The sequence below is a fragment of the Rhododendron vialii genome, chromosome 8a (genome assembly GCF_030253575.1).
Source record: "Rhododendron vialii isolate Sample 1 chromosome 8a, ASM3025357v1".
NCBI classification, from domain to species: Eukaryota; Viridiplantae; Streptophyta; class Magnoliopsida; order Ericales; family Ericaceae; genus Rhododendron; species Rhododendron vialii.
This window is the reverse complement of record NC_080564.1, coordinates 8,214,820-8,237,884: the sequence shown is the minus strand read 5'-3', so window position 1 is coordinate 8,237,884 and position 23,065 is coordinate 8,214,820. Positions and strand designations below refer to the sequence as shown.

At 39.4% G+C, this 23,065-nt stretch overlaps 2 protein-coding genes across 4 annotated transcripts; both read left to right on the top strand.

The window, feature by feature from the left end:
* Window positions 1-1,145: 1,145 nt before the first annotated feature.
* LOC131335954 (LEAF RUST 10 DISEASE-RESISTANCE LOCUS RECEPTOR-LIKE PROTEIN KINASE-like 1.4) lies at window positions 1,146-12,800 on the top strand. Of its 3 annotated transcripts, none has more exons than XM_058371517.1 (5): window positions 1,146-2,032; window positions 4,980-5,675; window positions 10,622-10,651; window positions 10,761-11,090; window positions 11,544-12,800. In XM_058371517.1, exons 1-5 carry the CDS (start codon window positions 1,234-1,236, stop codon window positions 12,473-12,475), a joined length of 2,787 nt encoding a protein of 928 aa, XP_058227500.1. In that variant the 5' UTR covers window positions 1,146-1,233; the 3' UTR covers window positions 12,476-12,800. The 3 variants fall into 3 exon arrangements, with proteins under 3 accessions (XP_058227500.1, XP_058227499.1, XP_058227501.1); XM_058371516.1 differs by having other exon boundaries at window positions 1,147-2,032; window positions 4,980-5,690; XM_058371518.1 differs by lacking the exon at window positions 4,980-5,675 and having other exon boundaries at window positions 1,150-2,032.
* A 5,127-nt stretch (window positions 12,801-17,927) lies between these two features.
* LOC131336100 (uncharacterized) lies at window positions 17,928-18,907 on the top strand. Its single transcript, XM_058371762.1, has one exon. The coding sequence runs from the start codon at window positions 18,201-18,203 to the stop codon at window positions 18,675-18,677; it is 477 nt and encodes a 158-aa protein (XP_058227745.1). The 5' UTR covers window positions 17,928-18,200; the 3' UTR covers window positions 18,678-18,907.
* Window positions 18,908-23,065: the final 4,158 nt, after the last annotated feature.

Genomic DNA, 23,065 nt, shown 5'->3' with positions numbered 1-23,065 from the left:
AACTATGGCTCTTACTCACATAATCCATTAGTAAAAAAATTTACTTTCATTATAATCATCGCTTTATGCTTGCAGCCCTCTCAATAGTTCTTTTTTATTATTATTAGGCTCCATTCTGAAAAGTAAAAAAAGCCATTATTTTTTAAGAAGGCAATTTCAAGTTAAAAAATTATGAATTTATTGAAATCTAAAAATATGCAATATGGATCTTATTTGAAAGATCTCATTGAGATCTTTTACACAATGCAAAAAACATTTAAAAAATATTTTTCATTTACTTTATTTTTAAGTTTAAAAATGTGAAATAAACTGTTTACTTTTTAAGAAAGTTTCTGGAACGGAGTCTTATTATTATCTGTCAACAGTCCATTCCGTAATTTGCGATGTTTTCGAAGGAAGGTTTCACGCCCGCAATCTCCATCACAGCACACGGCATCCACTTAAAAGTGCTATTGCCTGTCAGAAATGGTACAGACACATACATAAAATCCGTAGAGCACGTACAAATGTCTTTTTAAGTCTGTTTTGGATCATAAAAAAATGATCAGAGCTGCTCATTTGGTTTGAAATGTTTTTTTTATAATCCTTGTTAAAAATAAACTCAATTCGATATTGGTAAGGGTATTTACAAAACATCTAGCTTTGCTTTAGAATTTAAATTTGAATTTTGTGACAAAGTTAGATATTTTGTAAACGCTCTTGGCGATACTGGATTGAATTTTTTTTTTTTTAAGGACCATAAATATAATACTTTAAACAAAATGAGCGACTCCGATCAATTTTTTAAAACTAAAATAGGCCAAAATAAATATTTGTACGATCTGGTACAGATTTAAAATATGTATCAGTAGCACTGCCGCCGGTAGTGCATGTCCAAATCACTAGTCCATGCATCTATCACCTCCTTTGTACTACTCCTATATTTTCTTGCCACCTACTGAAGTCGACTTTGGGTTAGTATTGTATAAGAAGATGTACAGTACTGTACTATGCATATTCAAACCGTCAGATCGTGCATATGACAGTTCGAATATATACACGATCTAACGATTTGGATGTACACAGTATGATACTGCGCATACTACTGCACAGTACCATCCTCCAATTCACTAACGTTCCCCTTAATTCCAGTATCCTCTGTCCTCTTCTCAACTACCCTATCCTATGTGCGATATTAACTACTCCTACTGCTACTGAACACTTCCCCTTCTTCACTATAGAGCTCCCCGCCCAATGAACTCCCAAACCCTCTCATGGCTTCCCATCGTCTCCTTCCTTTCCTTCACAACCCAATTCCTATTTCTCCAATCCCCTCTCTGTTTCAGCTTCCCAGATGCGTTCTTCTACCACAGCTGCGGTAACACTACTTTCGATTGCGGCTCCATCGCCGGAATAGGCTACCCTTTCCGCGGGCACGGAGAACCGGAATACTGCGGCTATCCGGGATTAGACCTCCATTGCCAAGACGGTATCGCCACCGTTTACATCAACAACATAAAATACAGGGTTCTGGAAATCGATCAGGCCACCCAGACAATGAAAATCGCCAGAGAAGATATCCTGGAGTCGATTTGCCCGCAGGATTTGGTTAACACCACCCTGGATAACTCCCTGTTCGAGTACGCTTCCAGCGTTGTTAACCTCGATTTCGTCTACGGCTGCTCGACGCCGTTTCGATTGATACTGAGCCTTATCCCGATTCCGTCGTGCAACATTTCTGGGTTGGATGTGTATTTGGTGGTGGGAAGTCGGGGCCCCGATTTGAGCTGCGAGTCTCGGGTTACGGTACCGGTTGCGGGTTGGGACGGGTCGTTGGATTTGAAGGAATTGGGACAAGCTTTCCGAGGAGGGTTTAAGGTTAAATGGAAAGTGGATAGCAAAGGGTGTGAGGAGTGTACCGGGTCTAAAGGGCGGTGCGGGTTTGATTTTGTTAATAAAAATACCACTTGCTTTTGCCCCGACCCGCCTTATGTGTCGGGTACTTGCTCGATTTCTACAGCTTCCCTACCGGCTACGGCACCGACTCAGCCGGGTACGTTACTTCTTTCCGTTTTCACAAAACAATTTCGTGGGCACCGAGGATCCCCTGTCCGAGTCCAATCCGGACAGGGGCCTGTCCCACCATTCGGAGCCGTTGATCACACAAATCAACGGCTGAGATGTATCGAGCCAAAACGACGTCGTTTTGGAGCAAAAAGTGTTTGGCACATCTTAGCCGTTGATTTGCGAGATCAACGGCTCCGAGGGGTGGAACAGGCCCCTGTCCGGATTGGGCTCGGACAGGGGATCTGGACTCTTTCGTGGGACCGATCTGGCGCCTTGTAGGGCAGCTGATCTGGCTATCTATTTAGACAATGGATGACTCGAATCAATAGAAACTCATATTTAAATTCAAAACGTCGGCGTCAAACTGGACCGCCGGATCGATCAAGTTACAACCCCTGCAGTGCGGAGTCTATGACGGCACTCTAGGATTTCCCAATTCCAATTTCGTAGGCAGAAAGTCCATTTCATCATAAATTTGTCGAATGATATTTACAAATATTACGAAATTGCTTTTGAGGACAGATAATGACATGAGACGATCAAATATCATGAACACACCACCCGTGGCCTTGTCCCAGCGGAAGGGGAAGGCCCTTGCCTAGTATTGGCAGGGTTCGACCCTTCTCCAGGCTTAGACCGTGATTTACATGGCTGGTCAGAGTGGTGGTTTGCTTCGGATCGTTCGGAGGTTTACGCTTTATGAATGGGTTCAATTAGTGGCCCTCCTGCGGGTGGTTCCTTCGTCAGGAAAAAAAAAATTCATGAACACTTAAATCCCAAGTGCGTCAACATTTATGAGTCTGTATAGGACTTGTTCCGATTTTAAAAGCGTCTCTTAGTCTTTTAAGAATCAATAAGGTGTGCATTATCTGATTCAAACATCATGAATTTTCCAAATAAACATTATGTACACACGTTTTCCACTAAACTAGAAGGAGTAGACAAGTTGCAGACACTAACATATTGTTGTTCACTAAACTAAATCGTCCAAATTACCACTTTTTTGACCTAAAAGGAGCTGTGTCAAAGAAAAATTGGAATGAACAAAAATCTTTTGGGTGAAAAAGTTTTGCTATAGACATGAAGTTGTAGACAGGCTCAACAATCATAATGTCAACACATTTAAAGTCAGTCTATACGGAACTTTGAAGCGACTTTAGATGAACTGTGTTAGTGGACGGTGAAATTGGTACTCTAAAAATTAACGAGTTGCGCGTAAAGTGATCCGAATACTCTGAGCTTTGGACATTAAACATCATGTATAGGTACAACCAAGCTCAACAATCACAGTGTCCCATGATTTGAGTAGTTATTCTGATTTGCCGAAGAAATATTACGAATTTGGCGAGTTAGCGCCAAATGCGGTCACACTAAACTTTATTTTGCTAGTTGAGATGAACCAATTGTGATGTTGTTCCAACAGGACAACGCGATGAAATCCTGGTTTTGATTGTCAATAACAGAATTCCTTGGTCCTTAGATCCGCTAGTTGGTTAATGTCTAACGAGTCTTCTGATCATGTTGATATTGTGTGGCTAGGCATCGTGCAACGCCTCTCAGCCGGCATATATAGTAGATTGTGTTGCTTCAAAAAAGTATTTTTGTCACTCGTGGTATTACAAGTAGAAGCAATGAACCAAATAACATTCCTGGGCAAGAATTTTTAAATAGATTCTGGTGTTTGCTTCTTACTGAAAGTATTAGAGCCATTCTGCAACACAAACACGCAGATGACAGTAGCAAAAACTTGGATCGCGTACTATGGGGCCATTATGTCTCTGTCTCGACAAAACCTATGCCAATTGTCTTGAGTCAGATTTTGAATGCAGTGGAGTACTGCAGAAATTAGTCGAAATGCAATGCATTTCTGGAACCTGGAGGGGATGGTGATATGTTTCGAATTGGAATCGGTGAACTTGCTTTTGCCATGATAAACCCAACTATGATGCAACCTACCTTCGTGACAGCAATTTGGTGGAATTGAGCCCAGTGAAGATGCAACAAGACTCTCAAATGAGTATCTTTCAGTTAATTGCGCCATTGCTGGGTTTTTACATGAAGAAGCCGGTGGTGATGGCTTAAGGATAAAACATACCTACCTCCCGATGAAATTCGTCTTTTGCAATAAACTCAGCTATGTGACATGAATCGTTCTAGATGCTCAAGATACCCTTGTCACATACTTTGTAAACACTATGTAACCAAGAAAATAAACAAAATAGTAAGAAAATTAAAAATTTCGCGTCTCTCTGTCTTTGGCATCGAAATAAATTGTAAATCTGACACTTAGAAATTTCATTGTTCACAACTCTTCTGAGCTCTTGGACCTTATTCGGCTTGCGGGAATGACCTGATCCAGATGCGACCTAAGTGAACCGAACATTCATCTTCTTGTTAGATTGAATTCCCTAGTAATGTTATGTTTACCTTTCTAGCATGTGAAAATATTATTCCTCATTGACAACTTGTTTTTCCAATATTGGATGGAGTACATTTTTGAAAAATGTTTTCTCAGAGCCTGCCATTTTTGACTTTCTGAATTCCAGTTTTTGTTGGTTACCCTTTTCGTTCTCAACTTTCAACTGTAGATTTTTATATTAAATTAGGTTGGACAAAGTCCACTTTCTCGTTCCAACAGAAGCTTCCATTTAGACTTTTTGACAAATTTTACACGAATTTCACGTCCCTTTGTCAAACGTCACCTTCCTTATTGTTATTTGATGATGACTTACTAAGAAAAAACCAAACCAAAGCAGTTCAACTTGCTCACCCTGTTTAATAAGAGTGAGTTTTATTCACACCCATTAGGAATTTCGGTGTAGTCTCAAACTTTGGGTGTTAATAGTCTCTGGGAAAGATGCATACCCAGCTCTTCCCAATCTCCTGTATTTTCGTAGCGATCGTTGTGCTGATCCGTCTCCCGGCATCTTTAGCGCAGGGCAACGAACAATACCTGAACTGCAACCAGCTATTCCAATGCGGGAACATCCAGGGAATCGGTTACCCTTTCTGGGGAGGAAGCAGGTCAGATTCCTGCGGCCACCCGAGTTTCCAACTGAACTGCACGGGCGAAGCCCCTGTGCTCACCATCGAGTCGCGGCCTTACCGAGTCCTATACATCGACAACGCAACGTACGCTCTCACAGTAGTCAGACAGGAATTCTGGAACGACATTTGCCCCCAGTACCTCTACGATGCCACGCTGGACACGGACCACTTCAACTACGCAGCTGATACAAACGTTCTAGCGCTTTACTACGGGTGCAGGGCACTTACGCTCGGCAACACGATTCCGAATCAGTTTACGTGCCTCGCGAATGAGACCGAAGGAACTTTCGGTATTTTCACGTCGGCTGGTCTTACTACGACCATCTTGAATATTACTACTTGCACTACAAATGTGAGTGTTCGGGTGAATTCGACTGTGGGTGCGGGTTTGTCGAGCAATGGTACTTCAGAGAAATTGACAGAAGTGCTTGATAGTGGTTTTGGGTTGGTGTGGGAAGCCAACAATACTAACTGTCAGCGGTGTGTCGGCTCGGGCGGGGCGTGCGGGTCGAATTCCTCGAAGCCTGGTTCGCTCGTTTGTTATTGTTCGGATGGGGAGTACGATGCAAGCTGCGGATCAAGTCAACCCGGAACAGGTGCGTTACCCTTTGATCTTGTTAGTTCTGGTTATTCTTTTGGTTAGTTTGTATGATTATGTTTCTTTATTAGGAAGGTGAAAAATATTTCGAGGATCGCTTGATCTTCCGTGGGTTTTTGACTCCTCTTGAATTGGAGATTTGAATTTGCGGTATAGCAAGAAGAGGAGGAGGAGTGGGGGATGTGGTGAAAACCTTTTTTTGAGAGAATTAATAAGATAAGGATGGAGTTTCTTTCCCTTCAGCGAGTGGATAGGATTGGTGCGGTGGAAAAATTGAGGTTTAATCATCAAAAAAAATCCATCCAACTATTGGTCGAGGTGCACTTCAACCGAATAAAAATAGGATTGGACTATAAATTCGTTGGTTTTCATATTCCGGACGATTATAGTATGCAATAACTGGTTGAGGTGTTCCATATTTATTGCATAACCAATTCTACAAAAATTGGTTGAGCTTACGCCGATATGTTATTGGTAATTCGAGCCTGTGAAAATATCGGGGTTGGATCTCAACCAGCTGCCTCTCAACTAGTTTGGTCCAGTTATGGACTATGGCTCACAACAATAATCGGAACCGTTTACTTTTTAAAGCTCGTCGAGAACATTGATTACGCCAGAAATCACTTTGATCAGATACTGTTTGATATTATATCGAAATGTGTTGATCTTCATATAATTTTGTCAAATGGGTTTCAATCCAGTGTTGCACACGTTTTTCCTTACAAACTTAATGCATTTCGACATCTCATCAAACGGTATCCGATCAAAGTGATTTTTGGTGCCATCAATGTTCTCGACAAGTTCTAAAAAGATGAACGATTCCGATCATTATTGTGCACCCGAAAAGGGTCCACAAACGGTCCATAGCTGTACCAAACTGGTTTGGGATCCAACCCCGAAAATATCCATCCTATCCTAATTCCTTGTTAGTCTAACTGATGATAACATAATTTGTCTACCTGCTTTTCTTTACTAGATAGAGATGCTTTTAAGTTGAAGGTTGGTACTATCGATGTTGGGCTTTGATAACGTAATACTACCACTTTATGCAATGAGAAATAAAAAGCATGGAAAAATTCCTGAGATTTGGCAAACGATTAAATTTCCATGTGGGGTAGGTAAAATACTACTTGTTTCGCTACGTTCACACATAATTTCTCGTTGCCTCTCTTGAACAAGACTTGGTTAGATAGTACAGTTTAGGCACGTGTTGTATAGTATTTGCCAATAAGACTTGCTATGGTCACACATAATTTCTCGTTGCCTCTCGTCGAGACGAACAAATAATATATAAAAGTTTGGTGCAAAATTAACAAACGCGAATAAAAATTGAATAAAGACAAGGATAGCTATAGTAGTGTTTCAAGGGGTTCAAAAAATGTACTACTAAATTTTTACAATTTTTCACATGTAATTTGATTTCTATTTTTAGTATTTTATATTGCATGTCCTCGATCATTCATACAAAGCCAAAATAAATAAAAATCACTTCAATTTCGGAGTAAGTAGATCATATGTAGCTCAACAAAGCTCAAATAATAAGGTCCGGTAAGCTTTTAATCTTGATAAATATCTTTGTTTTATATACATATACAAAAAATTTAGCATGTTTTTGTTGCCGCTAATCTAAAATTTTGTAGCTGTCCCTAATAAGGACAAAACAAAAAAATTGTAGTTCACAACTTTTAGGTTAGCGGAAACACGCTTAATTTTAATAATTATCAAAACTACTCCCTCCGTCTGGATTTAATAATCATTTTTTGGAGTTCGTACTATTTTTCAATCGATTATATTTTCTAGTAATTTATAATGTTTTATGTGATTTCGAAAACGTAGTATTATAAAACTAATCGAGATTTATCAAATAAGATCCATAATTGATATAAAATTTATTATGAATTTAAAAATATAACTCGTATTTTAGTCAATTAAAATAAAATTAGGAATAATTAAATTCGGAAGGAAAATTACCTAACCTCCTTTGTTTTTGTCTTCTTTCAGCCATAAAGTTCGTCTCCTCGCTTTAATTGTGTAATGACCCACGCCTTTTGTTTTGTGGGTCCAACACAGCTGACCATGTGGCCCACCTCTCCACTTCACTCGTCTACTCCACCGTGACATCTTCCCTCCCCAAATGCCTCCCTCTCTCTCCTCACCCCTCGCCCCCCTCCTCCTCCTCCTCCTCCTCCTCACCACCACCTCGACCACCACCACCACCTCCTCCACCATCACTACCACCGCCTCCACCACCTCAACCACCACCACATCCACCACCACCCCCTCCACCACCACCACCTTCCCCAACTGCACCACCACCTTCTCTTGCGGCCCCCTCCACAACCTCACCTACCCCTTCACCGGCCCCACTCGCCCCTCCCACTGCGGTCCACCCCAATTCCGCCTCACCTGCACCCAAACCCACGCCGAGTTAACCGCCGATTCACTCACCTACCGAATCCTCACCCTCAGCCAGACTCACCAAACCCTAACCCTCTCCCGCTCCGACCTCTCCACCACCACTTGCCCCACAAGTTTCTTCAACACCACCCTCGACCCCACCTTTTTCCAACCCGGCACCGGTAACAAAGACCTAACCCTAGCCTACGGCTGCTCCTCCCTCCCGCATTATAACAATTATACCCCTTACAATCTGTTTAGCTGCGTAGTGAGTGGAGTTAATATTTCGAATAATTCCAGCGACGCTTTTTACCTGGTTGGCCCGCTGCCAATCGATCCGATACTGCATATTATCACGAGGTGCTTCGTGATTGTTACGGTACCGGTGAGCGGGGACGCTGCCTGGAGGCTGACCGAGAACGAGACAACCCTCGGGGGAGCTTTGAGGGAGGGGTTTAATGTGAGTTATAGTGATCCGTATGCGAGTCATTGTGAGAATTGCACGTTGATTGGCGGGCTGTGTGGGTTTGATGACAGTTTGGGGGAACCCATTTGCATTTGTGACGACCGGCAGTGTCCTATTCCTACAATGGCAGGTACCCGGAACTAATATGTATTACATAGCCGAATACAAATATTTGTATGTGTTATGATCATGTTTTTAGTTCCTGTTTTTTTGAGGTAGGGGATGGATAGATGATAGATTGATAGTTACGTTACTGTGGAATTAAGATGCTTAGTCCAAGAAGAGTAAGATGGATTTTTGTTCTAATTTTGTCTTACAGAGGCTGTTACTTACGTCTTGTTTGTTTTCTGCAGAACCTCGGTCCATCATATGGTTTAGTTAGTATTTTTTTTTTTTTTTCAGTGTTCTGAAAGTCGGTCTAGTTGGCCGCCTAGGCTGATTTTAATCTAGGCGTTGGACCCTCGCCTAGCACCTAGGTCTCTAAGCGGCTGATTAGTCGGCCGTTAGGCGCCCAACTAGCGCCTATTGATTTTTAGAACACTGGTTTTTTTCCTGGCTTTATGTGGTTACCATCCTCAGCGGAAGCGCAAAAGGCTTGGCACCATGTCTTGAAGTTGTGCCCAGGGAAAGGTGGAAAAGGTTTTGCTAATGGATTCTATAGCTATAGAAGTTTCAAGGCGTTTGCTATTACTTTATTAAGTGAGATTTCTACAAAGGGTCGATGCTACTCCATGAGCTTGAACCAACTATCTCACCCTTAGAAACCAACCTCAAGATTTGGCCAGGGTCTGTTTAGGCATTGGTTAATCGGGGATCCTTTTTCCAATTTGTCAGGTTCTCAGTTACTTGGGAAACTTTTAGAAGCTAGGAGCATGTTTTTATTTTGGATAAGCGTCAAGGCATTGGTTATTTTCTTTAAGAACAGCGTTGTTGGCATTCCCCAGAATGTAAGGTTAGATTGGCAAATTACCTCTTACACAATTTCCTCAATGACCTAAAATGTTCTTGTCCCTTCTCTTAAACCTATTTTGCACCTTCCAATATTGCCAATTTTGTGATTCAATGATTTGATGCTGGATGCCTTCTTTGGGGAAATCTTGAAGGACAGGAACCTCTAAATTACAATACTGCTCCTTATTGAGACGAGGTCCATCATTTCTTGAGTTGTTGATGTTGGACCAAAGCTGATTGGGATTGTCCAATGCCTTTCAAACCAGGTTTCTCACTAAAATCTTTTGCTAGTATAACCTTTTCTTGTCAGTTGGAGAAGCTGAAAGGAAATGACGTCTAGGCTTTGTTCACACACTCTTTATGATTTCATTAGAACTCTCTTTTACATCGAGGGTGACGATGTCCGTGGAATCTGCACATGTTTCATTCGTTTTTTTTTTTTTTGATCGTTGCATGTATAAGGAAGTACCAAGTTAAATTGCATTCCTATCAACTTATTTAAAGTTATTCCTCGTTGAAGCACAGCATCCAGAGGTAAAACTTTTACCTGAAGAATCCAGCACTGGTTAAAACATCTCGTCCTTTACAAACTTCAAGATTTGTAAACATGTATATCTTCTGTTATACCTAAAACTTAGACGCAAAAATGGATTAAAAAGGAAGTAGTAATGAGAGAGAGAGAGAGAGAGAGAGAGAGAGAGAGAGAGAGGGAAATTACTTGATTATTTGTTATAAACAAGGCCATGATTGTGTGTGTGTGTGTGTGTGAGAGAGAGAGAGAGAGAGAGATTATTTGATTATTTGTTATAAACAAGGCCATGATTGTGTGTGTGTGTGTGTGTGTGTGTGAGAGAGAGAGAGAGAGAGAGAGAGAGAGAGAGAGAGATTATTTGATTATTTGATTATTTGTTCTAAACAAGGCCATGATTGTGAGGTTGATGGACAGAGTTTTTGGGATGTTTGAACTACTTTGTTGGAATGGAAGTATAACTGTTGATCCGTTTTCCAACAGAACGCAGCTGGATAATATCTGTTAGCTATGTATGGTCGTAATTTTGTTTGATTTGGTTGGTTCATGGTTTTACTAACAAGTATGAATCTTGTGATTGTTGCAGGGGGAGGTTCAAGTTCGCAGATGCAGATAGGTATGAAATAATACTATCTTGATAGTCACTTCACTCTTTCAATACCATTAGTAGCTCAGAAGACAATTTTTAACTTCTTTTTTGTTTTTTTGTTCTTTTCAATTTCCAGTCCTTCCTGTAGTGGGTGCAATCATTGCTGGTATTGGCATAGGATGGGGTGTCTTTTATTGTAGACAACGGAAAAAGCACAAAGCGGCCCTATCTGCCCAAGCTGAAGGCAAAGAGCTTTCAACTCCTTCTCTAAGCAAAGGCGCCAATCCTCCACTAACTAATTTCTCCCGGAGCATTCCGTCTTACCACTCCTCCAAGTCTGACTTTGGAAAGGCAAGCACCTACTTTGGGGTTCAGGTCTTCAGCTACTCTGAACTTGAAGAAGCCACCGGTAATTTTGACCCTTCTAGAGAACTCGGAGAAGGCGGCTTTGGCACCGTATACTATGGTATACTCTTTTCGTTTCTATATGTTTTAGGCCAACAATCTAGAGATTTTTTGTTTATCAGAACCTTATTTTTGCAGTAACTTGGTTCCGAGAATCAGTCTTAGGCTCTGTTTGGTCGCACATAAAATATTTTCTTAAAGATATCTTCCTGAGTTCTAGTTTTGGTTACCTGAAATCTGGGATAATGAATTTGGAGGAAAATGTTTTACATGTACTGAGCAAAAATCAATTTTCACAATGAAAGTTGGCAATTGTATTAGTTGCAACCAAACAACAAATTATGAAAGTAACAAAATCATTTCACGGAAAATTCTGGAGAATAGTTTACATCGAAACAAACAGAGTGTTAGTACTACTAGCTTTGGCATGCTTCCATTAAATGTTCCAGGACATAGGCGTCTAGTATGTGGTTATGCCAATTCTTATAGTTTTTGTTATTGTTTCTTTCATCAGGGGTTCTCCAGGATGGCCGTGTAGTTGCAGTGAAGCGTCTGTACGAGAACAACTTCAAGAGAGTTGAACAATTCATGAACGAAGTCGAAATCCTCACTCGCTTGCGGCACGAAAGCCTTGTCACTCTTTTTGGATGCACATCAAAACGAAGCCGAGAGCTTCTCCTTGTATACGAATACATCCCCAATGGAACAGTGGCCGATCATCTGCATGGCAAAAAAGCAAATTCCGGTTTGCTTTCTTGGCAAGTCAGGTTGAACATTGCCATAGAGACAGCTGATGCTCTTGCCTATCTCCATGCATCGGATATCATACACCGCGACGTCAAAACCAACAACATTCTTCTGGACAATGATTTCCGGGTGAAAGTGGCTGATTTTGGGTTGTCAAAATTGTTCCCCACTGATGTCACCCATGTGTCGACAGCCCCACAAGGCACACCTGGATATGTGGACCCTGAATACTACCAATGCTACCAACTTACAGAGAAGAGCGATGTTTATAGCTTTGGGGTTGTCCTTGTTGAGCTTATCTCATCAAAGCAAGCCGTTGACACCAACAGGGATAGGCATGACATTAATTTGGCAAATATGGCTATCAAGAAGATTCAAAACCATACGCTGCATGAGTTGGTCGACCAGTCTCTTGGGTTTGAAACAAACAGTGTGGTGAGGAAAATGGCTACGTTGGTGGCAGAGCTAGCTTTTCGATGTTTGCAAGCGGAAAAGGACATGAGGCCTTCAATGGAAGAAATATTGAAGACACTGCGAGGGATTAAGAATGATGAGCCCAATACCCAAGTGGAGGTGGTGGACATTATGGTAGATGGGGATGTTGGGATTGCAAAGGAGAACCCTCCGCCAATGTCACCAGATTCGGCTGGCACAGAGAAATGGGTTAGTAACTCTTCTGCACCTAATTTCAGTGGTTGAGATTTCCTTCTCATCTTGCTTGAAAATGCTACAATTAGATGGTTTAAAAGTAATGTTGACACTCTTGATGAGTTGTCTTGAGTTGGTTACGGGATCGTTTGCTTTCCAACTATCGGGCTTTGTTTGGTTTTGTTTATAGAAACGTAGATATAACACAATATTGACAGTGTTGTGCAAAGTCTTTGGGAATGTACATAGTAAATGGAGGTGTCCAAACCCTAATAATTGCATTTACAAGGTTTCTGGTGATGTACTAGCATTGTTCAACTATTCTTGCTTCTTCCATTTGAGATTTAAATGTATCCCTAGTTAACTTTTTTGTTCTTCTCTTTTTCTAAGTTACAGTTCTTGAAGTCATGCACATATGCAAGCCCCAACCCAATCTGCATGCGTTTGTGAAGATATTTTTTATTTTTTGTTTAAAATGGAAACAGGAACAATTTTCTTTAGAAGACTGTATTTTACTCAATAGTTCGCCACTTTATTATCTATACTACTACTATTTGTGAAAGCAATCCTAAATGGTTGATGATCAATGACTAAAGGAACAATTCTCCGTATCATTTTTATGATATGGAAATCCTTTCTTTGCCGATTAAAAAAAAATACTAAAGGCCTTTCATCTTGTAAATAAGAAACATCTTGTCGAGGCGAAATAAAATACCGAACTTGTGCTGCTGTGCTTTCTGGAAAAAAGAAAAGAAAAGAAGAAGCAAGGTGATCGGGTATCAGTTACCACATGATCGAATTAATATTTCTTCAAGTGTATTTTGATCGAATTAATATTTCTTCAAGTGTATTTTGATAATTGTAGCCGCTGTTTAATTTTGCAAAAGAAATACGAGTAACTTATTCATTAGGTTAACAATGTCCGTTCAACTTTATTTTTTTACAGCAGTGGTTTTTTTTTTTTTTTTTATCTTTTCGGACCAAAATGAGTCTCATTTATCTCCTCATTTAGAAAGCACAGTGGCACCACGATTCCCAAAAAGATTTGAATTTTGTCCAAAAAGACCATCCAATTCGAGGCTTTTGTGAGCCTTTGTCATGCTCATTTTGATGAATTGAATTTTGTCCAAAAGAGAAAAGACCATCCAATTGAATGCTTTTGTGAGCCTTTATCATGCTCATTTTGATCATCAGAACTATTCATTATGTAGAGCTTGTTAATAACATCACAAAAAATTATGTTAATTGAAAATTCATCAATGTTTGTTAGGGGACATTTTCCTTGCTAAAAATTTGAGAATGGATCAAAACTCATTTATCTTATGATGAATGGGTTCTGGTAATTTTTTCATTAGTTGCTAATCAATATAACTTTTAGCATGATTGAAATTCTCGACAAGCTCTCACAAGCGATTTGATCATCTAAGTGAGATGCGGGGAAAAATAAAAAGTGAACTCAGAAAAGATTCACAAATGGACGCAATATTACGGTGACTGTTCCAGTAAAAATACACATAGCACCTATATTTCCATGCCTCCACGCCCGGAATGAGAGGGGCTGTAGTGCACTACACCGTATAGTGCGGTTGATCCGACCATCCATCTTGGCATGAACGGTTTGGATTTAATCCGAGCTCCTATAAATCCTAGCCGTCTATTGTTCGGATGAAAATCCGGGTTGTCCATTGCCGAGATGGACGACCGAATTGACCGTACTACACGTGTAGTATGGGGGTGCACTAAAACACCCTCAGGTCCCTCCCACCCACCCTGTTAGAGCATCTCCAATCCAATACTCTATTTGAGAGTATCAAAATATTCTATTTTATTCATAAAGCGATTTTAGAGGAAATCACTATTCTTATTTACTCCAACCACAAACCCTCTATTTATTCATAAAGTGATTTTAGAGGAGATCCTCCATATTTTCTCTCATCCTCTAAATATGGAGGATCAAAATCCCATCCTCTCAAATAGAAGAGGCTTGAGAGGATGGATTGGAGGAGTTCCATACTCTCAAATGAAGGAATAAAGCATGGTTGGAGATACTCTTAGTGGTGGTTAGAGTAATAAATAGGAAATCACTTGTCTGTATTCCAAGTTTGGACTCCAAGTTATCACAACCGTTGATTAGTGTTTTCAATAGTCTAAATTTGTTTTGATTTTTTTACCGGCTCTTTTATCGGTAAAAATATTCAACAAAACTGAACCCTTAATTGTCAACATAAACTGTCTAAATTGGACTGTACACATTTTTACGCAGTCAACTAAAAAAAGAACTCTTGCAGGAGTACATCATATAAACGGACAAAAGCTTAAAATGGCTCCACTTTTTTTTTTCTTTCTTTCTTTTTTGCACAATTAAAATGTCTCCACATAGATTGAGCTTTATTTGTCCAAAATTGACTAGAAGCAAACGTCCATACTTCATCATTTCTGCTTCAATCTTGAATTGGTCACCGGAAATGACAAGTAATTCAATAACTTGAATATTTAAATAAAAATCTAACTTTGACCAACACTAAAATAGAGTAATTTTTCACGTTCCTAGCTTAACCCATCTAATAAAGAAACAAATTAACTGTTTTCCAATTAAGACTTGTACAAGATTAGGAGTCAAATCCAACTTTGAAAATGGAAGAGTATTTATCCTAGGAACCCTCTCAAACTCTAGACCCTAACGTATTTAACCCTAAAATAGATAAACACGATTTTTTCCCCTCTTCTACCAATATAGTCTCGGCCCCATGCGTTCGCGGGAATTATTTTGTCCCAATTCTGAACATAACAACTCCGAAACGAGGTAAATAATCCAGGCCCCATCTCGTTAAGGTTGTTATTTTTAAGTACTTATTTTTCGCTTTACGAGTTAGGTCATTCTCTCACAATATATCAAATTTAATTCAAAAAAATAAGTACTTATTTTCTTATTCTTATAAACGGAACGGGGCCTCCTTTTCTTGTTTCAATTACCTTCGACGCTTGCAAGGGAAAGAAAATTTTTACTCGTATCAGACGAGTATCAGAGTGGTTTTTTTTTTTTTTCCCAATAACGATTGGGAATTTTATTGATATCACAAGAACCAAAAACCACTTTTGAGTATCAGAGTGGTTAGATAGTCTAAATTGGGTAGGATTAGATATTAAAGGAATCTCACACTACTCTAACTGTTTTGCAAAAACCAACCGGGACGGCAAGCTATTGAATTGTTCTAATTTTAAAATTTTAAAATTTTCAAGTTCGTTTGTGTTTCATTGTCACCATAAATTTAGCAAAACAATAAAAAAATCATAACGTTAACGATGCGCGTGACGTTCCAATGAAACAAAGCGTTGAAAAAAAAAAGAATAGAATCCTCCACGTACAGTTCTTTTCAATCAAACTTTATGGATTTTATTCGGAGTACATTCCAATGATCGGAATTGTTTATGTTTTTAGAGCTTGGAGAGAACATCAGCTATGTCGAAAATCATTTTAATCAAGTAAGGATTATAGTATAATTTTGGAACATATTTAAATTAGATCATGAACGAATCTCCTACTACTAAAATCTGTGTCACAAAAACCAACCGGGACGGCAAGCTATTGAATTGCTCAAATTTAAAATTTTTTAGTTTTGTTTTAATTTGAGTGTCTTTGTTCGGTTCATAGTTTAGTTTAGTTTTTCAATCATTATTCTATTTCTTTCTCCAATTATTACCATATTTCTCCAATTATTATTTTTTCATCTCTTTCTATCTCTCTCTAATCATTACCCCTCTCTTCAATCATTACCATATTTCTCTCTCTATCCATTATCAAAACTAAACTAAATTAAACTCCCAACCAAACAAAGCTAAACTTATTTTCACGATCAATTCTTAGTGAAACATGGAAAATCCATTACGATGGCAACTTGCACGCGTGATGTTTCCAATGAAACGGATCGAGCGTTAAAAAACAATTTAGGAAAGCATAGGAGGATACTCTCTAGTAGGAGTAGGAGTACTTTTTTAATGGGCCTATTCCTTCGTTTAATAGTAAAGCTTACTCGATCGGTTCATTTGAATGATTTGGGTGCTTTATTTTATAGTAAAGCTTATCCAGAATAACGTGGCGCAATGTAATTTATTTGGAGGAAACAAATGTTTGCACCGCCGTTGTAAAAAATTTAATCTCTATCGAGAACATCAACCAAATAGAAAAGCATGTTGATCGTATATTACTAATTGATACTAGAATTTTCAAACATGTTTATTTTTTTTTTAAAAATAGATTGCAATATTGGTCGGAATTCAGTTAACTCCGAATAAATATGTTCTGAAATTACAAAAAATAATAATATATCAATCAACATGATATCTAGGGGAGGATTATTATCAAAGTGAGCGCGAGAATATAAAGAATTTCGACTATCAAAGTGAGCGCGAGAGGGGGCCGGCTATAGATGGGCTGAATAAGACCATTTTAGGAACAGAACACGCTTACACCAACAACAAAAAAAATCAAGGTTTTCCTTATGATCTTCGTGTGATGTAAAATGCAATAAATGTTCCATATATTTGATGATTTGAGACGTCTATTTTATTCTACCGTTCTTGTGTTCATCATCAGTCCAAAAACATCACATTGATTGGACATAGTTAAAACTAGTTCAACTTGTGTTGGCTATATCAGAAAGTCTAAGGTTCCCGACGGAGGGATCCTAACCGGATTACTGACAGCGCGCCGAGCCACTCCGGCCACCAAATGGCTGATCTGAGCCATCCAAAAATTCTATAAAAAAAAAAAATTAAGTGGGTCTACGCGAGAATCAATGGCATCCGATGTATGTAGGTGGCCGATCCAAACACTCCATTTTTGTGTGTATAATCTCTATTTTTGTGTGTATATTATACACACAAAAATGGAGTGTTTGGATCGGCCACTTACACACGTCGGATGCTATTGATTCCCGCGAACGGCCCACTCGGTTTTTTTTTTTTTAATTTTTGGATGGCTCGGATCAGCCGTCCGGTAACCGGAGTGGGCCCGGCGCGCCGTCGGGATCCCTCCCATCGGGAACTATAGCACCTCTGTGGCTATATTTAGGAGTATTATGATAATTATGTTTTGTTCAAATCGATATGATATCCAATAAATTTGATTTTTTATATAGATGATGAACATATTAAGATCCGTAAAATGATATGCTCAAATCATCAAGCAAAATGGTAATAGTACGTAGATTTTATTTTGTGTCACATGAAAAAAAATATATATTGTCCACCTTAGATAGGAATTGAATCCTACTCGTCCAAGTTTTGGACCGTAAAAACAGTCCAAACTGAATCATGCGTTAGGAAATTCGAAGGTTGAAATTTGTTCAAAAACTCATTGCTGAAGAATTAAATTCTTCACACAAAAAGTCTATAAATTTATCTGAACCATTAATTAAAGTATCAATCAATCGGTTCAGATTACGATTGTCTAGTACAATGGAGTTACTATAAAATATGAACGGGAGAAGATCCGCTCTCCAAACAAAAAAATACTCCCAAGCCAAGGAGAAGGGCGATATTCCCGTAAAGAAGGCCGTCCGTATTCCTTCCCATTTATTTCCACGCCCAGTCTCTCTCTCTCTCTCTCTCTCACTTTGACATCCCTACTTCGAAAGCCTCAAAAATGAAACAAAGAATCTAATGGCCGATCCGAAATTCAGATCTCTCCCTCCCTCTCTAACAAGAAATCCCCAACAGTTCTGAGACTTGCACTGATTCATAGAAAGAGAGCCTGGTAAAAATTGGATCGAGGAGAATGGCGACGCTGCAGAAATTCAAGTTCTTAGCGACTCAGTGCGCCGTAGCAGGAAGCCCATCTCGAAGCCCGACCACGAGCCCAGTAATCCACCTCCGCCGCCGCAAAACCCTAAGGATGTTCCTCAGCCGCGCCGGCAGCGGCAGCCGGCGCCGCGACGAGTCCCTGGATCACCGGAAAGATAATTCCGTTGCCGCCGCCGCCGCGGCGGATGGTTCTCCCGAGAAGATCAAGCAGCAGCTGGTGGTGAGAAGCAAGCTGAAGGACTTCTTCGTCTCCTCGCCGCCGCCGCCGCTCGAGGAGAGGGGTACGGAGAACATACGAGAGCGGTTTTTGAGGCGAGACGATGTGCTGTCTGGCGGCGGCGTCGGTGGTTTGGGAGGGCGGCGAGGCGGAATTCGGCCGTTATCGGCTGCGTTCCGGCAGCGGTTGCTGAGAAGGGCTTGGCGTCCGGTACTCGTTGCTATACCCGAGTAGTGGTAATTCAAAGTGTACGGATATTGCCAATATCTCGTTATAATTGTTAGTATATATCCTTCGATTTTGGATTTTGTTCCAATTTTAATCTCATAAATTGAGTCTCGCCCTGGAAAATAGCCCCTTAAATCCTCTGAGCCGAAAATTCTGTTTGCCCCATGTACCGGTGTGTTTTTGGTCATTGAATTATTTGGAAATTTTAAGAGTATAAGAATTTTAACTTGATCCAACTGTCGGAAATGCATAGGAATCAAAAAACTTGAGCTCGGAAAATGGATATGGTTAGGGTATTTTGGGGAGCGATCTCCATTCCGCTGAAGTTCTTGTTTTTTAAGTACTTATATTTCATTTTACGAGATAGATTATTTTTTTGTAATATATTATTTTTAATTCAAAAAATAAATATTTATTTTCTTAGGGGAATGAATTAGTTCGTGAAAATTTGCGTAATTTGGATTCAAGAAATTTAAAGTAGGGAAAAAGTGGGTGTCAAAATAGGTGGCTTTATTCTTCACTCATTTTAAGATAATCCTTCCTGTCTAAAATTTGACCATTAAAAGTGAAGTCATTTCCTTAAAAATTGGTCCAGGTAATCCTCACAAAATCAAAAAATACACCTTTTTATTGCGCCAAATTTTCAGTACAACCGTTACACGTTGTTGCGCTCACAATCACATGGTGTAATAAGGACGGGGGAGCAGCTACCCCTTTAAGAGCATCTTCAATCCAATACTCTATTTGAGAGTATCAAAATATTCTATTTTATTCATAAAGTGATTTTAGAGGAAATTACTATTAATATTTACTCCAACCACAAACCCTCTATTTATTCATAAAGTGATTTTAGAGGAGATCCTCCATATTTTCTCTCATCCTCTAAATATGGAGGATCAAAATCCCATCCTCTCAAATAGCGGAGGCTTGAGAGGATGGGTTGGAGGAATTCCATACTCTCAAATGGAGGAATAGAGCATGGGTTGGAGATGCTCTAAGGGACAACATCGGCCTGCCCCGGTCGAGAGGTTCCGCTCCGTCCTTGCTTCGATAATCGAAAATGTTCACTGCGTAGAGCTCGTCGAGTTGAACAAGTATGCAAAAAAACAGTTTGATCAGATATCATTAAGTGTCTAATTGGAACACATATAACTTGCCTATAATGGGTTATAATAGATTTGATCCAGTGTTTCGGATCCATTTTTTTCAAGTCAAAATCTCGATGAGCTCTACGAAGTGAACGTTTTCGATCATTGGAGCAAGATCGAAGCGGGACCCCCTTGACCGAGACAGCAGGCTGCTGTCCCCTAAAGAGACAGCAGCTCCTCCCAACTCCGTGTAGTATGATAAACCAAAAATACAACTAGAAATGTAGGAGTAAAAAGGTGGGCGATGCGTACGATGGATTCTTTTGTGTCATCTATTTTCGAACTGTTATTTTATTTTATTTTTTTTCATTCGTTAATCTTAATCTACTCTATTAAGATTTAGAAAGGAGATAGATGCTTGCAAAAATCGAACATTGCCCATGCGCATAAGAATATATGGGGAGGCACCAACTGTTCAAACTGTTATTTAGAAGTACTTTTTGTCCTCATAGGATGAAGGAATTTTGCTGAAAAATCAAATCAAATCCGTCTTTTTCGTCGTTTTACATGATCGAACTTTTTATAACTTTGGACTAAAATTCTATATTTTTCCTAATTCTTAACGTCAAAATGAAAAATGATATAAAAATTTGATCCAAATCTGATAAAAATTAAGAGAAAACATTCAAAAATTGTGTCAAAAAATTCAAGAAAAGTTTGGTCAAAGGGGCCGGTTGACTGCCATTGTGAGCAGTTAAATATTAAAATCTTTCATTTTATGTGCTTGTCAGTCACACATTGAAACCTTCTCAAGATGTTGAGGGAGAGTTTATGGGGGGAGGATCTGAACCCGTTATGGCATGCATGTCTAACATTATTCAACTTTAAACTTTGTGGAGGGTGGCTCTATTCCACAAGGGTTAAGATGTCTTTTAAAATTACAAAAACGAGTCTTGAAGGAGAATTCTTAGTAACTGCGGACCGTTAATTTGGTCAGTTTTGCAGAATAGCATGATATCATCGTGGAGAGAAACCACATACCGTTCAAACTTATGGAGAGGAGTTTGATATATTACTGCGGTAAGGGTTTGCGCGAGTTTTAGGTGTATTGATTCTCATCTCTATGTGAAGAGTGCAATTTCAAGTAAAATACAAGGTCCGAGTCAAAAAAAAAAGTAAAATACAAGGTATAAAGTGTAAATTGCCCTCTTCAGAAGTTTTTAAATTGTGCTAATATAGCACATTTCAACAGCAGAATCAAATTTGCTTTTAGCTTTTTTAATTTTTATTATTATATTGTGGATGGGATGGGCTTGTATGGTTGAAACTTGAAAGTGACATTGTCAAGAGGACGTGCAAAAATGGATAAAGACAATAAATAATTAGTTAAAAAAACGGTCCTCAATTATTGAAACAAAAAAAATAAAGAAATTTCTGTCTCATTGCAAAGCTCCACTTGTGTTTGTATTAGAGATTTTGCATAAATAATATTTTGTGGGGTACCCACTTTTGCCCCTACATCCCCAGCTGTTCGTGTGTGCCCATAAACTATACGTCAGACCCTGTTGGATAAATATTGCTTATTTGTTTCATTCTATTTTTAATGTTACGATAAGTTTAACAAGGTGATTGATTATTAGTTAAGTAAACTAAGCAATGTTCATCATACAGGGCATAAGCGTAATTAAACTTTTGATCAGCTCTTATTGTTGTGTGGCGAGCCCACGAAGGACTCAACTGCAACCTAACGATCATTGAAGTTCATGATATTAGGAAAATAAACTAAACATATCCAAAAAAGCAAACGGAGAAACCAAACCAAACAAAGAAAACAAATTAGAGAGATCAAGATATACATGGTTCAGTATACAGGTTTAAATCTACTCCATGGGCAAGCAAATGAAAGACGATTCTACTATGTGAAGAGAATGATGCTCCAAAGAGCTACAATGGTGACAAATAAACAAAACCCTCACAAAGAGACTCTCATCAACCCCAAAATACGAGTTCTTTCACGAAATTAAAAATCTAATTAGAATCTCTCACCAAATGCAGACTCTCTCTCATCAAGTCTCACAAAACCCTTAGGGTTTTTAACCAAAAGACATAGACGAAACGGAGTTCCACAGACATGATTGAATGTACACAGAAATAAATGATTCTCACGAAACCTTACGATTTCAACTAGAAAGAATCGCCGAAACAAGTGATCTTCCAAATGACCGGAGCCCTACAGGACCCACCATAGAAGGGGCAACTAGATGCAGATCAAACAGACGAACCCTAAGGGATGAAACCTCATTGGGGCCTCTACGTACAGAGGGATTCACTCAAGAAGTCTAGACCCTAATGAGAGAACAATGCTATATTTATAGAGTCCAAAACCAAAAAGAAAACTCCAAAACGAATCTTTAGGAAGTCCAAAATATAACCAAAATCGACCGAAACGCGCACACTCGTCCGGACCAAGTGTTCATTGGTTCGAACCAAGCTTCCATGAACCAAATTCTTCCCCCCGTTGACCCTCGTCCGGACGACCAAAAACCTTGGTCCGAACGAGACCTGCTAAGAGCCTCCAAATCACATGTAGATGTCTGGTCCGGACTAGCGAAACCTTGGTCCGAACTAGATATGCTAAGAGCACCCAAAACTTGTGTTGCTCACAGGTCCGAACGGGACCACCAAGGCCATGGTTGGGACGAAGGGAGCTGGGAAGACCAAAATCGAGGCGAATTCAACAAATCTCCATCTCAACGAGATATTCAAATACCATACCAACAATGGTAGGGTAGACTAAACGAAAACCCACACTATGTGTGTTTGGCTTAAGTGATCCCCAGTGTAGGGGCTGCTCATAACGTCGGGCCCAACGTCCCGTCGGATTCAACCCAGTACACATGGTATTGATATATATACATATATATATATACATATATATATATATATATATATATATATATATATATATACAGTCATTTTCAAATAAGAAGATCCTTATTTTAGTTAAAATAAGGACCTCTCCATTCCTCCTATTTTCCGTTCGAATTTCGATGATCCGAGCCGCTCAATGTGTTCAGAACGTGATTTTTAGGAGTGCTCGCAAGGAATCAGCAAAAAAAATGACCGGGAAGGGCTTCATCCGAGCAGTTTTTATTTGAACCGTTCGATAAAAAACAAACAAAAATTGCTCGGATGAAGCCTTTCCGGTCATTTTTTTTTGCTGATTTCTCGCGGGTACCCTTAAAATCACGTTCTGAACACATTGAGCGGCTTGGATCATCGAAATTCCGTCAGAAAAGTGAGGTC